General features: G+C 31.1%; 3 protein-coding genes across 3 annotated transcripts; 1 reads left to right on the top strand and 2 right to left on the bottom strand.

Moving 5' to 3' along the window:
- Positions 1–1,948: 1,948 nt before the first annotated feature.
- HELRODRAFT_168146 (hypothetical protein) lies at positions 1,949–6,569 on the bottom strand (the record flags this gene model as incomplete). The annotated part of the gene is made up of 6 exons (XM_009013821.1): positions 1,949–2,019; positions 2,513–2,714; positions 4,397–4,437; positions 4,691–4,787; positions 6,014–6,144; positions 6,527–6,569. The coding sequence occupies 6 exons, from the start codon at positions 6,567–6,569 to the stop codon at positions 1,949–1,951; spliced, it is 585 nt and encodes a 194-aa protein (XP_009012069.1).
- Positions 6,570–8,891: 2,322 nt separating this feature from the next.
- HELRODRAFT_72919 (hypothetical protein) lies at positions 8,892–14,375 on the bottom strand (the record flags this gene model as incomplete). Its single annotated transcript, XM_009013820.1, has 10 exons — positions 8,892–8,979; positions 9,956–10,045; positions 10,142–10,279; positions 10,702–10,877; positions 11,619–11,700; positions 11,980–12,070; positions 12,468–12,645; positions 12,721–12,831; positions 13,110–13,214; positions 14,199–14,375. 10 exons carry the CDS (start codon positions 14,373–14,375, stop codon positions 8,892–8,894), a joined length of 1,236 nt encoding a protein of 411 aa, XP_009012068.1.
- A 5,051-nt stretch (positions 14,376–19,426) lies between these two features.
- On the top strand, positions 19,427–20,752 carry HELRODRAFT_168144 (hypothetical protein; the record flags this gene model as incomplete). The annotated part of the gene is made up of 2 exons (XM_009013819.1): positions 19,427–19,626; positions 19,930–20,752. 2 exons carry the CDS (start codon positions 19,427–19,429, stop codon positions 20,750–20,752), a joined length of 1,023 nt encoding a protein of 340 aa, XP_009012067.1.
- Positions 20,753–21,222: the final 470 nt, after the last annotated feature.

Below are 21,222 nucleotides of genomic sequence, written 5' to 3'. Positions count from 1 at the left end.
TCTTTAATACTGAAAATAAATGCTAACTCTCCCTCTCTTATTCTTGCTTCCTTGAACTCTCTAGACCTCCAAAAAATCTTCTATCATCTTCTCATTCTTCTTATGGGGGTATCTATCTATTTTATAAATCTCTATTTACTGCTTCCATTAATACTTCCTTTAATTTTTCTTCTTTTGAATGTCTTGCTGTATCTCTTAAGTCTTCTTCTCTATCTTTTTATATTGCTGTAATCTATCGCCCTCTTTCTTCTTCTCTCACTTTATTTTTAGATGAATTCTACTCGCTGAATCTCTCTACTCTTTTTCTATTCCTTTCTACTTCTCTGGTGATTTCAACTTGCACTTCAATAATTTATCCTGTTCTTACACTCGAAGATTTAATGATATTTTGTCTCTTTTTAACTTAACTCAATATTGTTCTTTTCCTACCCATACTTCTGGTAACACTATTGATTTTATTATAGCTTCATCTTTTTCTAAGCCTATTAATATCTCTGCTAGCTCTGTTCCTTATTCTGATCACCTTCTTATTGAATCTGTTTTTTCATTAGATTTTCTTCCTTCTTATTGAATCTGTTTTTTCATTAGATTTTCTTCCTTCAAATTCATCTATGTCTATTTCTAAAAGATGCTGGTCTTCTCTTAATAAAGATATTTTTCTTCAATCTCTTACTGAAACTATGTTTGATACTACCTTATTTTCTGATGTTGATGATGTCTATGCTTTTAATATCTACATTACTTTTATTCTTGATAAGCTTATTCCTCTTAAATCTTTTACTTATAGGCTCTATTCTCGTAAGGCTCCTTGGTTTGATTATGCTTGTGTAGTAGCCAAGAAAAGTGTCAGACGACTGGAGAAAGCCTATAGGTTAAATCCATCTAACTCTCTTTATTCTATCTATGAATCTGAATTGATTAATTATAAATATCTACTATTCTCTAAACACTCTACTTTTCTTAGAAATTCTATAACATCTACTTCAACATCTAAAAATAGGTGGTCTGTTCTATCTAAACTTCTACATAAAAAATCCTCTCACTCATCTTTTTCTGCTCAACAGTTTCATGACTTTTTTGTAAATAAAATTACTTCTTTAAGAACATCTAATTCTAATTTTTCTTCTCATAACTTCACTAAACTTACTACTGAATCTTTTTCTGTATTTACTCCAATAAATCTTTTAGAACTAACTAAAATTATTAATTCTATGTCGTCTACCACCTGTTCTCTAGATCTACTTCCTTCTAATTTACTTAAAGAATTTTCTTCAATATTTTATCCAATCATTCTCTAATTAGTTAATTTATCTCTTTCCACCTCCAAATTTCCTACTTCTTATAAGAATTCTATTGTTATTCCTATTCTTAAAAACTCATCCTTAGATCCTACCTCTTTATCTAATTATAGACCTGTAACTAATATTACTTTCATCTCTAAAATAATAGAAAAAGTAGTTTTTAATCAACTGTCATCCTATTTAAACTTTAACTCCATGCTACCTGTATCTCAATCTGGTTTCAGACCTGCTCACAGTACTGAAACTTCTTTACTCAAAATACACAATGATATCCTTCTCTCTAGTGACAATAGTAATCTTACTCTTCTTCTTGCTCTTGACTTTTCCTCGGCTTTTGATACTGTTGACCATACTATTCTCTTGAGACTGCTGCATCATTCTTTTAATATTACTGATTCTTGTCTATCTTGGTTTTCTTCTTATCTCTGTAATCGTTTTTCTCCTGTTGTTCTCAATAATTTTACTTCTAACTCCTCTACTCTTACTTTCGGAATACATAAGGGTTCTATCCTTGGCCCTCTTCTATTTATACTCTATACTTCTGAATTACCTCGTATTATTAATAACTTTCATTTCTCTAGTCAACTATATGCTGATGATTCTTACATTTATACTTTTTTTCCTCCATCTAATCTCAATAGTGTTCTTCATAATTTATCTCTATGTCTTTCTTCAATTATTGCTTGGTCTGACTTTATGTGTCTTAAACTTAATCTTTCTAAGTTTGAATTAATTTGTTTTAATAAATCTAAACACCCTATTACTATTCCTCCTATTATCTTACCTGATTCTAAAACTCTTGATGTCTCTCATAAGTTTCGTAGTCTAGGTTTTATCTTTGATTCTACTATGTCTCTCTCTTCTCAGATTAATAGTGTTGCTAGAAGCTCTTACTTTCATCTACGTAGAATAAAAAAACTTTTGCCTTTTCTTGATGATCCTACTCTTCTCCTTCTTGTTACTTCGTTAGTCTTATTGTAACTCGCTCTACTATGGTCTTCCTGACTCTATACTCTATCCTTTAAGTAAAGCTTTTAACTCTGCTGCTCGTCTAGTTGCTCGCGCCCCTTTCTTTTCTCATATATCTCCATATCTTGTTCTCTTGCACTGGCTACCTATAAAATATAGAATAATTTTTAAAATTTGTATGTTCATGTATAAGTCTCAATCTAAATTATTTCCTAAGTATTTATCAGATATATTAATTGAACCTAAACGCCCCGGTTTACGATCGTTTTCTTGTTCTCGCTTTTTCTTAACTCGTGTTAAACACTCTTTTGCCAAATCTGCTTTTGCTTTTTCTGGTCCTTTTCTCTGGAACTCTCTACCTACTTCTCTGACTACTTCTCCATCACTTGCGAAGTTCAGAGCGGATCTCAAGACCCATCTGTTTTCAAAATTCATTGAGAAGCGCTGTTGAACATCGCGGAAATAGCGCTTTATAAACTAATTGATTGATTGAATTGATTGATTGAATGTGAATAAAATCGCATAATTTTTTCAAGTACGTTGTAAAACATAAAAATAATTTCACCATGAAAAACAATTACATTGACTGATTTTAAGTATTTTCATTCAGTAATGATAATAAGGTGAAAGTGTGATATAAGTTAAAAAAATTTTTGGTATTCATTGGTATTCGGAATCCGGACATTTTACCTTGAAGTCGGATTTTTTGAGATGTCGGTTTTGGATTTTTTTGAGGGCCGGAGTCGTAAATTTTTCATCCGACTCATACACACTGAATGTTTCGACGTGATAAGAATAATCAGAGAAAGTTCATGACGCAAGTATTTTCGAATCATGCAATTTATTGCGTGACTCAGACTAGGAAAGATTTTCACTGTTTAAATGTCGAAAAACGGATAATTTTTAAAATATGTATTTTAATGTTCAAGGCTGTTATATTTGCCTAGTTACTTGTTGGATAAAAATAAAAAGACACCAATGACCTCGAGAAGTAATTTGCTCAAACTTAAAGATGGTAAAATGCTCTACTATGTACTGGTGCAAGAAGCATTGCAGCTGCAGGTCCGGCGTTATGGAATGGTCTACCAAAGTCCTCGAAGAAACTAGAAATGGGCACGAATGTTTTTAAGAATCTAAAAACTTATCTGTTAATTTATCATGAAACAACATGCTGATTTATTCATTGTATTACATTGACGGACATTTGTCGCTTTTCGAATGTAACATTGACAATTATTCAATCTTAGGTGCATATGCTCTAAAATTTATTTGTTTTTTTTTGTTAATTTCAATTATACTGCCAAGTAGAATTGTCATTTAGTAATAAAAAAGTATTCATTACTGCACATCACACATCAACTATATTCAGAGTAGAACACTAAAAATGCAAGGAAAGCCAATTTAAAATACAAGCGTTTCACGTTTAAACAGATTTATATCAGGGATTCACTTTAAATAATCGTGCTTGTGAGTCGATTAAAATGAATTTTCGCACATTTTAAATTAACTTTTTTGAGTTTGGGATGAGATCTCGCAGACCGCGTTTCCATACATGCTTATATAAATTTTATATTATAAAAACATGAACGTGTCCAGTAGCGAATCTAGAGGCTGGCCCACGTTTTAAGCAATTTTTAACGAGTCAGAAAAAGGTCTGTTTTATGTATAAAATCGACATAAAAGGTTTTCAGCCACATATCTTGGCCTCCCCCCTGAAAATTTAAACATTTTCAAAATTTTGGCCCCCCGTCAAAGTTGTCTAGATCCGCCAAAGAACGTGTCACATCCATGCGTTCCTTTCAAACAAAAATCAATGTTAGCCAATTGCAGTTATTCTTCTTGATTAGTGAATGTTTTAATTCTACAGAAAGGTAAAGCATCAAGCTCGTTTGTTAATACCCAAAACACTGACTCCCAAATTTGAATTATATTCAAAATTTAACAACTTATTTCAACTAAACTTGAATACAAAGAGAAAAGATTATGCACATTAGAAATCATCATTACAAAGTATTCTTATTCATAAAACATTTCACTGAAAATATTATCGAGAAATTTCAGTTACCATTCAATTGTTCATTGCATGCATATGCAAATTGACATTACTTAGGACCATGGAAACCAACCTTATAAGAATCTACAGCTACATTGATATTTTGATAAACTGCTACATGGTCAGATATAAATAATGGAAAATTATCATTTAATTGCAAGAGTCTTCCTTGGAACACATTTAAAAGATATACAGTAACATGTTAATAAAGAATAAGTTAAAAAAAACAATACCTAGAAGTTTTTGAGAAATTTTACTTAAAAAAAACATGATGTCAAAATGCTAAGTCCAGTATGTAGAAAATTTCTTCATTGTGCTTTAAAGCTGATGGCATCTGTACTGTTTGATTGATTGGATGACAAGAAACCGTTCGATGGTAACATGTAATCGCCAATGATGTAATGATTCAAGCTCATGGCATTTGTTCCAGAAAGTACAGAATTGGTTCCAGTTGATATATTTTGCTATAAAAATTGCATTAATAATATTTAAGCACATTACAATAATATATGCTAATGCAAGAAACCATTCATACTTTAATTTCTGAGTATACATATTACAAGTTCTTTCCAAGTTCAAATGTTAACACTTTTAAAAACGTTTGCTTAAAAAATTAGCTCCATAGGTATCATTAAAACTTGCAAGTAAAAAAATTAGCTCCATAGGTATCATTAAAACTTGCAAATAACAAGATTAAATGTGGATAGGCTAGTTCGTTAGATTTAATTTTGACATGTGTACAAGTACATTGAGGACAATTTTTTACAATTTGTATTACAAATATATCAGGTTGTTATTGCTTGCATGCATGAATTTACATCAATGACAAGCACAATGGCAGTGACATGGGTTTGTCTAAACACATATCTCTAATATTGCTTGATTGTGAAGACTTTGTTGCGACAAAAGCAAATTGCCAGTCAATTTAATTGAAAACATTGACGAGGTGTTGCATCGTTTTAACTTTAAAATAAGAATAGATAGTTGTCTTGAATAAGCATTGAGAAGAGTGCGGATGGTGGGTTGACTCAGTGATAGACGCACGAAAGGAATAAAGAGATAGGACGGTTGGTTTGATATTCAAGCTGGTCTTCACCGAACTGCACCAACAAGGTTCTGCCCTGCTGTTTAGCCAGTGTTTACTGTAAATTGTCTATTATCAAAGGAACGGAGATTATTAGCAAGAAGATGCAAAGTGGAGGTGTGGTACGTTCGTGATCTGGTACTAATGGAGAGCAAAAAAAATGAAGAAAGTGCAATTGTAATTGATAAAAATAAATAAGAGCCTTTGAGTCAACGTGAGTCCGCGAATGTATGATAATGTGATCGACTTTTATGTGCAGTTTCTGGCAAAAATGTTGGAATGTAATAATTATTATTAAGAGGTCTCAAGACAGAGATTGCTTGTGATGTATGGCTGAGGTAAAAACAAAGTAAACATAAAAAAGTAACTCTTCAAAAATGGCTTCGTAGTTTGTTCGAGGAGACAAGGAAGAGAATTAAGCAGTGTTGATGAAAACACAACCTGGAAACCTCAACTACCTGCTCAATTTTAAATCGATTTTCAAAATTTTTAAAACATTTTTAGTCGCTAAAAGTAATTTTACAATATTCTAACACAACTAAAAATACAATACAGAAAACGCATTCCATTCACAAAACAGCAAAAACAGTTATAAAAATAATAAACCTGATTTATAAGCAGAGGTGATATTCCTCCGCCAACCGAAGTTCGAGTTTGTAGAGCGTGTTGAACTGCATTGTTGTTGGATGATGGATTACTTGCAGATAAGTTAACTGGATGTACCTGAGCTAAATTACCTAAAAATATGTAAAAATCTATGTTCAAAATGAGATTCAATCGGAAATTTGCAAAATTAAAACCCAGCGCATTCTTTGTGGAAAGCGTTTCAAGCATAAAGTAATGGTTCGAAACTGCAGAGAAAACGTTGAGCAATGTGTTTTCTCAATTCATAACCTCAAATGCAAACATCGAACACAAAATATGAATCAGCATCCATTTCAAAGAAGAATCATTTTTTCTTCTGAATTACTTGCATAAACTTAATGCTGGCAGTAAATTTGAAAAGAAGGTCTCGTTTTTTTTAGTTTTCTGTGCACGCTGCCATTCAATCAATAAGTAATAATTTATAACTTTTGATCGTAATTTTTAATTAACTCGGAAAATCGTGAGCAGACTAACCAAGAGGCAACAAATTATTGTAGACAACTCCAGTTTGAACCATTTGTGAGCTATCTGGAACTGTTAGATTTCCATTTAATAAGGTCACATTGAATGAATTGTTTTGTTGATCTGACATGAAAAAACATTTATAAATTATAACCTTTACCAAATTAATGTTATTAAGCAACAAAATTGACTCTTATCAAAAACTTTACACAAGCTGGTTTAGAGATATAACAGAAATTTAAGTAAGGACAGATTAGACGGGGCATAGTTGAAACGGCAAATGATAGAATATGATGTGTTGAGGAACAAACTAAAAAAATACGCTATACGTTAGCAAGTATGGCGAAAATATAGCAAGTTAAAAAATTTTGTTGTCCAAATGGTTTACCAAATACATTATGAAACAATAGTTTAAACAAAATGGGGTTGGATGATGAGCTGCATAAAAAAACGAGAGCTAGATGCAAATTTAAAAAACTAAATATTCTTAGATGGCAACAATAGATTAATGTTGGTGTGGTTGATGGAAGTTGGATAAAAACTAGCAGACAACCAAGCAAAATGCAAACATTAAAAACAAAAAGTCACTGTACTACATAACTGAACGTAATAACTAAGAACATGTATCGGTACGGTTCAACAACAACACGCCGTAAAAATCTTATTTCATACGGAGACCATTAAGTTTGTTGTCAGTGATCTATGAGCATCGGCTCATGAAAGAGACATTTTCAGAGACGTAGTATCAGTTTGTTCGTTTTTTCTGATGTTTGCTAACTGATAAGACAGTAAATTATTGAAGAAGATTTAAAGCTATAAACTATATTTAGGTAATTCATTGAACGTTATTACGAAGTGTATCCACAAAATTGGCCATGTATTTACACACACACACACACACGCACAAAGACACACAAACAAAAATATATATATAAATATATAACAAAAGAAAAATATTGCACATATCTTTTTATATATATATATGAAACGAACACTGGGCAGAAAGATTAAGAGCGCCTATAAAACGTACATGATAATGATATATTCATACTTCTAACAAATTCAAAATAAATTTTAACTAACGAATTTAAAAATTTAAACCCTGAAAAAGTAAGAAACTTGAAAGAATACGGAAAATTAAAAAATAATAAAAAAACATTGGAAGATAATTTTATTCAATTGAGCTTTTTACTAAAAACCCCAGTTGAACAAATATATCGTTAGGTTAAGAAAGTGTAATTTTGTTTTTTCCAGACAAAGGATTAATAGTACCTTGGAACCCAACTTGACACTTAAGCCGCACATCATTATATGTTTTGAGAGCTGGCTTGCGTGTGGAAGAGTTCAATTGAATCTACAAAGTAGTTTTCAGTTGGTGCCTCTTTAAATATGGAGGGCAAATAGCAGCACTTGTGTTCACACTTTTTTACTATAAAAAAGGTAAAATTGCTGTTCAAAGAAGAAAAGAATTGACCGATGTGTATAAGGGATATGTATTGACAGTACTTCAGTGCCAGAATCGGTTTACGAAACTTTGATCAGACAATTTTGATGTCGAAAATGTACTAGTTGAAGCTGATAAAGACACGATAAATGCAAAATTTCAAGACATTAGTCAAGCGAGTGAATAAATTTAACAAATTCAACTGCTGGCCATTTAAAAAACCTGGGTTCCACCTAGAAGCTCGGTGTATGGGTTTGATCAAGATAATGCGAGACCTTCTATAATAAAGAAGTTTGATCTCTCGCCAAAATCTTTTACAAATTGAATGGGGTTAACTGCTCCACCTTTTACATTCTCCAAATCTATCGCTTTGTACGCTCTAGCCACTTAAAATTTTGTTCCCAAACGTACAACTTCTAATGCGTGTCTTGAAACGCTTTCACTTGCTTCACCAGTGTCCACATACTAGAGTGCAAACATATGGTACACGTTTGTAATGAAAAAATTAACTGGCAATCAAAGACACACAGTGTTCAAGTGATTTATTTCCTACACATACACGTATCAAGAAACAGGCATCAATGAAGCACCGCCACAAATGATAAAAAGTTGTAAATTTATTATTTCTATTTAATTAAAGCATACATCAACAGTAAATTTAAAAATTTGGAAAAAAGAAAGAATTAAATGTCTAATGATTCAATCCATTATAGCAAGAATAAATGTTAACGAAACCGTTGTGACAATATAAAAAAGATAAAAGAGTCACTGTAATACATTTAATAATTGTAAAAAAATCACCAGAAGCCACATTTTCAAAAGCATTTATCATTGAGCTGTGGGAAAGAGTTTCAGAACATAACTTAATAACACATAATATTGAAGTGAGATGCAAAAATCAGATAGGATAACATCGAAAGATAACTCCTGCTACTAACTGTTGACATCTTGCTGACTCCAGTATGCATCGTTGGATGCATTGTTTGTCCCTGGAGGAGGTTGAGGGGGCTGGCCTGTGTATCTAACGTTTGAAATATTTACATACCAACTTATTGTTACCAACATTTTAAATTTATCTTAAATAAGAAAAAATTTATAAAAAAAAACTAAATTGGTACAATTTACTTTAGTATAAGTGAGCAAAATTAAAATAAAATAAACATTTTGCAAGTCATAATAAATTAGAAAGAATTTTACATAACAAATATCCCAATTTATTTGAAAAATTTCAATGAAAAAGACCTATTTTCAGCAGCACCACGCGAGCTTTATATTTATTAGTCAGTGAATATTGCATGGCGTGTTTAAAGCAAAAAGTAAGCTACCTACGTCTTGAATCTGGTTATTAATCAAAATTTCTTAAATGATGCATTTCATACTGATTTTTATATCTTCATTCGCTCGTATAATTTTTTAGATCTGATTTCAAAATGGATAAAATAATTCTTCTCAAATGGTTATGAATGACGAAGAATTGAAACGATATAATATTCGTTTAGACAGAAACGCATGTGGACGGATAAAAATGCGAAAACTTGTTACACACGACGACAGGGAGTGAACGTTTTTGTTTGGGCGTCAATCGGTAGAGGAGAAAATTTTTGGAACAAAAGAAACATATCGCTAGGATAAGTTGAAGAAAAGTGAAATTATCCACCGCAAAATATTCTCGAGAAAATGATACGGCAATAAACACAAAATGAAAAATAGGAAAAATTACAACAATGCGCGACATTGAAATTAACAACAAGTGCAACTTATCACAACTATTTGATTAAGATAGCAACTCATCAAAAAAATGTTTTTGAACTTTCCATGACAGGACATTGTAAATGATGAAACGTGACGAAATTGGTAAAGTTTAGTAAATAATGTTACACAATAGGTCTGCTTCAGCATTACTGCAACATTATGCCAAGTAAATATTTTTTAAATAAATAGCAAAAAAGTTTCTACTTTTTAAAAGGGCAATTCATTAAAAAAATACTTCAACGAACCTGAAAAATGGATTCTTCAGATCCAAACTGTTGGTAGATTTGATGGTGGTGCCTGGTACACCCAAGCTGATTTCAACGTCATAACTTTGCCTGAATGAATAGATGGAAGCATTCAGCCATCAATCAGCCAGTCAGTTATGATGTAAGATTCAATAGCATTTACAAATCTGTGTATAAGTAAATAACCTTTTATTAGATTTGAGGACCACCTTTCCAGATAATGTTTGGCTCTGCTTAACAAATATCGGTGTCTGCAACAAGCATCTAACTTGGTACCAGTGAGTAAGAGGTTGGGTAGGAGCTGTCGACAGCCAAACAGCAGTTCTATAAAAAAATTTATTTCATTTTCAAGTTTAGTAATGCCTTATAAAATATTCATCTAAGTTTATACAGTTAGACGATATTACGATGTTTTGTCAAAAGAGAATGATGGCAGTGATGCTTAGGTTAAGAAGCGATTTCAAATTATCAATATAATTAACTAAAATGTATATATATATATATATATATATATATATATATGTTTTGTCGAAAGAGAATGATGGCAGCAATGCTTAGGTTAAGAAGATATATATATATATATATATATATATATATATATGTATATATATATATATATATATATATATCAGTGAAAGTAACAAAGAAAGAAATCAGCATTATATCGATAAACAATACAGGTGTTAGTCTGTAAAAAAGAAAAAACAGCGAGGAAGACAAACATCAAATTACAAAGAGGGACTCACTGACTACCAAGGAAGGCGACATCAAACCAAAAAGCAAGACCATGAACAGTGCCAGACTGAAGGACGACGTAGTTCAGAGGAATTTCAATGTTGTAGAGGTCAGATTCACGAGCGGTTTCAAAGTTGACGGAGTATTTTATGGATCTAGCCAAACAGATTCGGATATCAAACGTGTCCTGAAAATATATGACTCATTATCAAATAATAAATAAATATTTACGAGCCATGTTATTAAAGTTCATCTTGAAAATATAAATTGGTAATTGAGAAATTAGCTCATGGTGTAGAAACAAACAATATAAAAGTAGATGACTGAATAGACAAAGTATTAATATCATCATTTTAATTAAATTATAGTTACAGGTGATCAGGAAACATGGTCACACAATAATGAGTACACTACACAGAGTTTAAGAAAAAAACTAATTTTTATGAATTTTAATTTTAACAAGCACAGAAATAAATAAATAAATAATGGAAACTAAAGCTTAAAGCAAGCCTGTATATAAAAATTAATTTTGCTTAAACTAAATTTTTCTGCACAAAACGTATCTATGTTATAAATGATGATTTAATAACATGACAAATATTTATTTGTCAAGCAACTAAATGATAATCTACAAACTAATGAGAATAAGTAGATTATTCCGCAATAATAAAGAAACCAAACAGATGGAAGTTTAACTATTAAGAGTCCTATTATCACTAGAATGAAACAATTTTTTAGATTAGCATCAGAAAACCTTTGGATAAATGAAATCATAAAAATTGTGATATCAACCACTTCTGCAGTTAGGAGCAAGTGTTATTGAAACGATGAAGAGTGAAATTGGTGATCTTCAACGACTCAACAAATTTATTGTTCAAAATTATGCCATTTATTTTATAAGAAACACAATACTTTAAATGAATCATACCACAATGGGTTGCTTGAAATATTCTTGTATGGCAGCCTCCCTCAGGCTTGAGAGATCAACCGAATGGAATGAGTTCTGATACCTGTATAACAGTTGATCCAGTATAGTTAAAAACAAATCTGTTCTATGCAGATGAATAATAAAAATGATAATGTCATCTGTGCAGCGCCCTACGCATAGCGTCAGAGGCGCCCGGATAAACAGATGTCAGCACGACCACCGAAGGCCAGTTCGAACAGATGCTGTTTCAATGGCATCTGAAGCATTTCTATTGATGGTTGTTGGTGGATGATGAGTGGCAAGCTCTTCCATAACTAAATAATAACAAAGCAATTTGACCAAATGAGAAAAAGAAATCAACCAGAAGTTAGCTTTGGAGCATTGTTCCATGTAGAGTGTTTCATCAGTGAATGGAGCAATATGAAGATCACCTTGCGTTGGAAACATCTTGCCTGTTAAGATTATTATGTTAAGTGCACCTTCTGTTAATGTTAGTTTAGTTAGTTTAGATGACTGCAAACAAAATTTCATTAAAGATGGCTAAAGTTAATTACTTCCACCTAATGTTCTTACAATGAGGATAATTTTGAATTTTGTCAATTTCCGACTGAAAAATAAATTTGAAAAAAACAGACCTTACAGACAGACAAACAGAAAAAACTTATTTAACGTAAATATGGAACACCAGTTTGAAATAATAATTGCTAAATAAACTTATTACACAATTTACAACATCTAGCGATGAAATTCATGCCTAATACATTTGACAAACAAGTACCAGATTATTAGGTATAATCAAGCGAGAACAAAATCATTCCAACAAATTTGTTGTTCACTCAAAAATCTCACCATTTGGTTTAAGCCACTTCTTAGCATGCAGAAATGTTTCGAGCATGCGCTCATTAAAGAGCATGTACCCCATGGGCTCGGATATGATGACGTCAACTTCTTCCGGTAGAGATACCTCTTCTATTTTTCCAGCAATGACAATAACCTCATCCGAGAGTCTATTGTTGTTCACCAAAGTCTAAAAAAAACCAACTTTAATATTAAAAAATGAAAAATGTGAAAAAATTTTGAAATGATGAAAAATCCAACTAACTTGACAATGTTTGGCCATACTTGAAGCTTCAATAGCATAAACTTTTTTAGCACCTGCTTGTATTGCAAAAAATGATAGAATGCCTGATCCTGCTCCAACATCCAACACAACCTAATTGCAATTAACCATAGATGCATCATCAGTGAAATTATTACATTCAGCTACAAATACACAGTAACATTATTATCTAAACATCATAGGTATTTCTAAATTAACAAGTTGATGATGTTTCATCTGATAAATATTCATATATTAAAAATGAAAAAATTGCCTTTAAGTTTTCTAAGAATGACTGACACATTATAAGAGGACAGAGGACAAAATTTGTAGATGAACTAGTTGTTTAGTTGTTGCAGCAAGACTTATTAACCAAACATATAAAAAATTACTTTGTCCTTAAAATCCATGGTGTTGTCAAGCATGGCTCTCTGATAGGTGGATGTCCTAATGTAATCCTGCATCATATTCTGCTGCTGAGACATGTAGCCATAAAACTAAGGATAAAAGAAAATGTCTTACTTAAGAGATTACTTAAAATGTTTAAAATGACAAATTCTTATGAAATGTAATTTATAATTGCACAAAAAAATTAACAAATTTGAAAAAATGTGTTGTAATTAAGAAATGCAGCACTATCTGAATAGCCCAAAAACCAAGGCATTCAAAACTTATCAAAATTTGAAAATTTGTCCAACTCCTTGACTAAAAACTTTTCAGACTCCCAACAAATTTTTTCAGCTTTTGCATTACGATTTAAAAAACCACTCACTAACTTATGATAAAATAAAATTCAATTCAAAAACCATTCAAAACAAATTAATGTGATATTTTTCCTCCTTTCCTAGAATCATATTTCATTTGTTTATAAAAATGCTGCAAGGCAACTATATAACATTTTGTGCAGTGCTTACTGTTTTGAGCTGTGATTTAAGATGTCGTTTTGTTAATTCAATTGTTTGAAACATACGGTAATGTTATTATTTACATTTAAGGTTTTTTTTGCATAATTTAAATTTAACATTAGGACTTCCAAGGGTTTGCTCATTTAGTTTTTAAATTTATATTAAATGTTAATATTACAAATAAATAATTAATATTTGCATCATTCTTTCATGAGACTTTCATGTGTGAAATTTTTTCCAACAACGTTGACAAAAGTTTTAAAAATGATCACAGCTTTCATGATAAACCAAATAATGTTTTGCCTAACTTTTAAAAATTTAAATTAGTGGTTTAGCACATTTGGCGACATCTATGGTCACTATTAAAACATGCTCACAACTATCTCCAATGAAACACAAGTATGAAAATTCAATTTAGGACATGACTAAAATGGACTTAATTTGTTCAAAACCATCTGATTGAAAGTGCTCTATGATTTGTGACTCTTGCTGCAACCTTCCATTAACTCTGACACCCTGCTAGAAACATAAAATGGAAGAGTAAATAAAGCATTTAGTTGAATGAAATTTGGAAACCTGAAAATACTGTTCGGCAGAGGAGGCGTCGGTCCGTTGACTGAATATTGAGCCATTCACTGGCGAAACTGCTGACTTCAACGATGTCTCAAAAGATTTTGCATCTAAACATTCAAACAATTTAAAAATTAAAAAAAGAAAACATGAGAAGAGAATAGAATTGTGTCCAATAACCATTTGCTCCTTTAAAGTTGATCATGTATGAGGTTTCATTATTTGACAATACAACAGATCTGCTGCCAACTTTAACTGTGCATGAATTCTGGGAGACAGGTATTGACTGGATGACTTTTTGTCCTACATTAAAAGTTTCAAAAAGATAAATTGATATGAAAAATGAATGCATGGGTGGTGACTTGAATGATGTGAAATGAATGTCATTTACTAGCATCACAAACTGATGAAATTATAAATAAAAAGCATTAAATAATTAATCATTAATCATATGGGAGATATTTTTTTCAACCAGTGGAAGAAAATAAAAATAATGAATGCAAAAAGCATTTGTCGGATCTTATAGCAAAGTAAGACATTATAAAGCTAATATAACTGCAAAAATGAAATGTTTCTAAAATAAAATTACTGAACAATTTTCCTCTGATGATACTAGGTCATGTTTTTAATGATAGAGACAGAAAATTTTTGTTTTAGACTAATCTTCATTGCTTATTTTAAAATTTTATGTATAAACTATAAAGTGTATGGGGTTTGATAAATGCATATTTCGAGTATAAATAAAAAAGTTAATAGATTTCTATGATTTATATCTACCAAAAGATTATAAATAAGCAATAAACATTCATTATTTTATGACGAAGACGATCAGTAGAAACTAAATGCTAAATAAGAATGGTCATCATGAAAGTGTATTTGTTCAAGTGTGTTTAAGGTATTTTTTTATACCTAGGCACTTTTTAAAGATTACATTATGAATAAAGGTTATAATATGTATGTACAGCACATGCCCCATTGTGTTTCTACGAGCATGGTGGATCGCGAAGAGCACACATTTCCTCTAAAACTGTTTGGATATTTAATCTGTTTCAAAAATAAAACTGCAGTAACAGTGTCTGGCTCTAACTTTTATTTTACAATCTAGCGAAATCCAAATACCATACTAAAAAGTCCTATCCAATGCACTACTGTTGAGGTGAATTCATGTAATAAATTAAAAAAGTAGTAGTAGTAAAAGTAGCAGTAATGCTGTTCTGGAGGTTATCCAGAGAGCATGCCAATTCGTTTGTTGATTGTTGTTCATCCAATAATCAATACCTGCTTTAAATTTGTTTATTGATCGTGCCCAACATGTACAATGAGTTCCAAGGATTTGCCACTCTGTTGAATAAGTAATTCTCTCTGCCTCTATGTCTTGTTAATTCTTTAAAATATTTCAAACTATGACCTCGCGTTTTGGTTTTGACTATGCTAAAATGATTATTTAAATCAAATTTGTCCAAATTATGTGTGATTTTAAACAGCTGAATCAAATCTCCTCTTTTTCTTCTAAAGTTGTTAATTCTAATTTTTTAAAAAGATCTTCGTAAGTTAGGTTTCTTATAGATTTAGTCAATTTTGTTACTCTGTACTGAACTCTTTCAATGACCTCGTTATCACCCTTTAGATGACCTCGTTATCACATTTTAGATCTGGTGACCAAACTGATACCGCAAACTCCAACGGTGGATGAATAAAAGTCAGGCATAAATTATGAAGCAACTTATAATCAAATTTCCCAAAAGATTTTTTTATTTGACCAAGCATTTGATTTGCTCTGTATGATGCTGTGATAGATCTCTTTCGGATTCAGATTCATCAAGAAATATTCCATTTATATAGTGCATTACAGTACATTTTTCAATATTGAATCGTAGAAGCCAGTCTTATGTCAAGAGTTTTTAAATTTTATGAAAAATGGTCATTATCACATAATAATTACATTACACACAATGAATACATTGCACTCAGCTCTGGGCAAAGATCAAATTGATAAAAAAAATTAATCAGGTAAAAAAAACCTACCATTTTGAATTTTAATAATTAATTTATTTAATTTAAATGTATTTAATTAATTTAAATTAATTTAATTATTTCACTGCACTGCATTCTAACTAGTTTAAGATTAAATTAAAATTTAATTAACAGCAGCAGTGGGGTCGTCGGTTAATTTTTATTTATTTATAATTCGTAGTCAATTAGGCTTTCTTTTTTTAACTAACCATTGGAAATATCAACAAACACATCATTCTGGGAAGATCGAAATGTCAACGAAACGATGGAGGAGCATTTTTTTGTCAACTGGCCATCTTCGTTTATGATACAATAATGAACATTTTCAAACACCACAGCCATTATTAATATTATATTTATAACAAAATTCGAGCAAGTAAAAAAAACTTTGAAACCCTAAACTAAACTAAACAACGCTCGTCAAAAAACATCAAACAATGCAAATATAATCAAAAGACAGCAGATAGATAACAAGACTTTAGTGAGGCAATAACAAAAATTCACTTTTCATTTGTGATAATATTCAAGATGATGCACCACTGAAATATATTAGTTCAGTGCATATACGTATATAGAAAACGTGTGATGCACTTTTTACAGTAAGAATTGAGGCATAGTCTTTGAACTAAAACGTTAACTGGAAAAGTTTAGCGCTGTTGTTCTCAACATATGGATATCAAATCAGTTGGAGGTATAATGATGATTTGTCAGGGACCATTAGAAGCATGATTTTTGCTTCCCTTATAATGTTTTATTGAATAATTTGTCAAAACTTTTTAAAAAATCCATCTAAATTATTTTCTAAGTACTTATCAAATATATTAATTGAGCCTAAACGCCCTGGTTTAAGACCGTCTTTTTGTTCTCACTTCTTAACTCGTGTTACAGACTCTTTTGCTAAATCTGCATTTGCTTTTTCTGGCCCTTTTTTCTGGAACTCTCTACTTCTCTATCACTTACGAAGCTCAGAGCGGATCTCCCATCTGTTTGCAAAATTCATTGAGGAGCGGAAATAGCGCTTTATAAACTAATTGATTGATTGATTGATTGATTGATTGATTGACTGACTGACTGACTGACTGACTGACTGACTGACCGACCGACCGACCGACCGACCGACCGATTGGATGGATTGAAAAGTTGATTTTGTGTGGCAGAAATAACTTTTACAATATGTTTATTTGTTCAATTACATAATATTGTCATATTGACATTCTGTTTGCTGCTTTACCGAAATCCCATTTACATTCAATTTTGAAGTGAAACACAATAAAAATAATTTGTTGAACTCGTTAACAGTGATGCAACAAAAAATAATTTCTCTTCTCTTATCACTTACACTATTTTAGATTAAGTGTTTGCAACCAATTCTTTTTGTCCGAGATTGTGTTTTGCTGAAATAAATGAACCAGAATTCCTGAATACTGCTTGAATTTTGGAGCTTCCAGATCTACATCAGATGATGGACAATAATTTATGCATAAAAAAATATTATTCTCAACATGACAAATTTTGAACTAGATAACTTTTTCATCGATCTTTAAGGCATCCAAAATTGTCCCCATATAAAAAAAAGCATACGAAATTTTTTCAAAAAATGAGTTTGTTGAACAGAATTTCTGTAATAGAAAGAACGGATCTTGTGAGTAGCGACTTCAAGAAGTCAATTTGGGGCCAAAATCGATGCAGTAATAAAAGAATTTTACTAGGTGTACCTATTCCTACAAAAGTATAACGGCGAAAGATTTGTCAACGATAAATCTTACTACAATTAGTGACACAGCGTACCAGAGGGGCAATATCCTGGATCTAGTTATAACTCAAGAAGTTAATATGACAAAAAGGACATCCATTTTCAACAACGATTATTATCAAATAGTCCGTTTCAATTTGATTCTACAACAGAACGACAAAAAATATTTTAACAAGATTAAACTTCAACAAAACGGGCTGCAAGATGGTAAAACAAAAAATTAAACAAATTAACTAAAGGATATAGTAAAAAATTAAATTATCTTAATATAATTAGCAAAATAAATTCTCTCGAGACTGAAACTAATTGGGAAATTTTCAAATACTGTATGCTAAAATTAATTGAATCCACTGTCTCTTAATACAAAAAAGAAAAAGTAGAAAACCAAGCCCTTAAACTGAAAAAAGCCAGAAACAGAATGTGGAGAAAATTACAACAAAACAATGAAAAGCAACAATAATGAGCACATATGAGAAAACAACTGCCCACTGAAAAATCTAACATCAAAACACAAAAAGATTAGGAACAGATCCCGTAAAGCAAACAAATATGCATTGATAACATACAAACATAAGATGTTACAAACATGGATATTTATATTTATTTTATATTTTATTTATTTATATTTATTTACATTTATATCCATGGTTACAAACCAAAGGAGGACTGTAAGAGCTTAATGTTTTAATTAAAGGATATAGTAAAGAATCAGGAAGAACATAGTAGAGCTAATTACAGTTTTTGTAATTTAACTAAAAATAAATTAACTTATATACAAAAAGTTGTTCAACATAGTGTATTAGAATATATCAACTTGATTAAAGCACGTGAATGAGCATCAAGCATGTACAATTTTGAAACTTTTCAGAGCTTCCTTCATGGATATTGATTAAAATTATTGACAAAATCGTATCGTAGTTACTGCTAATTATTTTTTTGTCTTGAGCAATCAAACAATAATTAGTTTTCAAGCTGTTCAACAAATTTATATCATTTTAAATTTTTCGAATCACAAATTTTTATTTTGCATTCTTTATTTAATTGAAATCAAATGTTTCTTTATAATTATATTAGTAATTAATACACTCTTAGAAATGATATGTGCCCGTTTTAAACATTTAGAAGAGAACCAAATTAAATATTTCAAGAAAAATGTTTCTGTGGCGGTTTGTTATAATTATAGACGTTATATCAAAGTTTGATTTAACGAGTTGTTACTTGAGCCAAGAGGAAGCATTGTTATTGGCCAAAATACCATGGAAACAGCAAATTCACGGCGTAGAACTTTCAGATAAGGACAGCCATTTCATTGAACAGATTGGAAGATTTTCTAAAACCAGCACAACCTTACAGCTAATATTTTTTATTTATTTACATTCAAATATTTCCTTAAACAATATATAATCATGAATAAGATGTAAATTATTTGTTTGAATTTATTCAAATTATCAGAAAGAGATCGGCAAAAATGTTCAAACGCAATGAGTATCTGTGCGTGGACGACTCCCAACGAATGTGCGTTCACAATGCAATGTCTTTGATGAAGAAGAAGAAAGTAGGACAGCACAACGAATACGACTTGTTCGTGCTTTTCCATGATGCTGAGAAGGCACCATCCGCCCACAATGGACCAAGTTTCATCATCTGGCACCGATTCTATTTACTCATGTTACCACCTTCATGTTACGTTTTTTATGTTACTTGTTGGCAGCATTTAATTTCTTAATGGGTTTTTAATCGAGTACTATACGAGTACATCTAAATAAATGCTTTTCAATTTATCTATTAATCTTTACATATTACTGTTATTTTTTTTCTATCTTATCATATGGTAGTCATAAAAACTCTTTATTTATATTTTATTTACTTTAGAGCATTTGTTAAATTTGTCTAAAAAGATTTGAATCATATACAAACACTATAAATTTTTTTAAATTATGTGAATTTTTTATGTTGAATAATTATTTGAAGGTTTGAACTAGCCATGCAGCGATACTACAAAAAATGCATGATGCCATATTGGGACAACCGCTTGTTATCTCGATCTGGTCCCAATCCCAGGGAATCAATAATGTTTTCATCCGATCTCATGGGAAACGCCTTCGGGGAGGTGAAAACAGGATTCGCTGCTGGCTTCTCGACGACTGAGTCAATGTCGTGTCAAGAAATTTCAAAAAACTTATCGAGAGCCATTCCAACTGACATGGAAGGTCTATTTCACGAAGACTTTACAGATTTTCTCAAAAAAGCTTCAGATTACAAGCAACTATGTATACCATGGGATGATACATTTGAAACAGTTCATGGCTTAGTTCATATCTTCGTTGGTGAGTTGATGTCATACCTTGCCTGCTCTCCAAGCGATCCCCTCTTTTATCTCCATCATAGTTTTGTGGACTACATGTATGAAAAACACTTTAAACAAGATCTTCAAATAAGATATCCGAATGCCAATATATCTTATCCAAACATATATGAAAAAACGGAATTGGACGATGAGTATGCGGGTGACAGCATTATGATGCCCTTTGGAATATTACACGATGATATGATGGGCAACAACTATTTCAATCCATCTTATGAAGTTTCTCCTGGTGATGTTCAATGTTGGAAAGATGACGACTGTTGTTCAAACAAAAATACAGAATACGTCTGGTGCAACAGAAAAACAAATAAATGCGCAGCCAAGATTCAGCAGGGTGGTCGCGTGAAATCCGGCTTTTCAGCAAACGCTTGTTATTGCAAAAAACCTAAACTTCCTGTTATTAAAGACAACTTATGTGATTGCGAATAACCGTTAATTATCGTAAAAAAAAGGTATGTTTTTGCCACATAAGAACAATCTCAACAGTAAAATAAAAAATAATTGTCAACAAAAATAAATATTTTGAATAATCATTGTGTTAAATTAAATTTCATTTCACGATAGAATTGATTTTGCAAATATGTTATTCGCGCCTTGTTTGCACAAGGCAAAGTTGTTCTTTGTCGCTTTCATGTAGAAACTAACAAAAGGGTTACTTATTGTATTTCATCATTGAATCACACAAACTTTGTTAATTTGATAGATTTTTGAAACAATTTTTATATTACATGCACGTGCATTGTGCAATAACCATGTATGTCAGAATAAACAAAAAATTTAAAATAAATGCAATGAAGCAAATAAACTTTTTAAATAAGCAACAACAAACTTTACAAAAATTTAAAAAATGAACAAGAAAACTTAAAATATTTCTGATAAATTCATACAGAGGAATAAAA

The sequence above is a fragment of the Helobdella robusta genome, assembly GCF_000326865.2.
Source record: "Helobdella robusta unplaced genomic scaffold HELROscaffold_12, whole genome shotgun sequence".
Classification (NCBI taxonomy): Eukaryota; Metazoa; Annelida; class Clitellata; order Rhynchobdellida; family Glossiphoniidae; genus Helobdella; species Helobdella robusta.
This window is presented reverse-complemented; position numbering and strand designations above follow the sequence as displayed.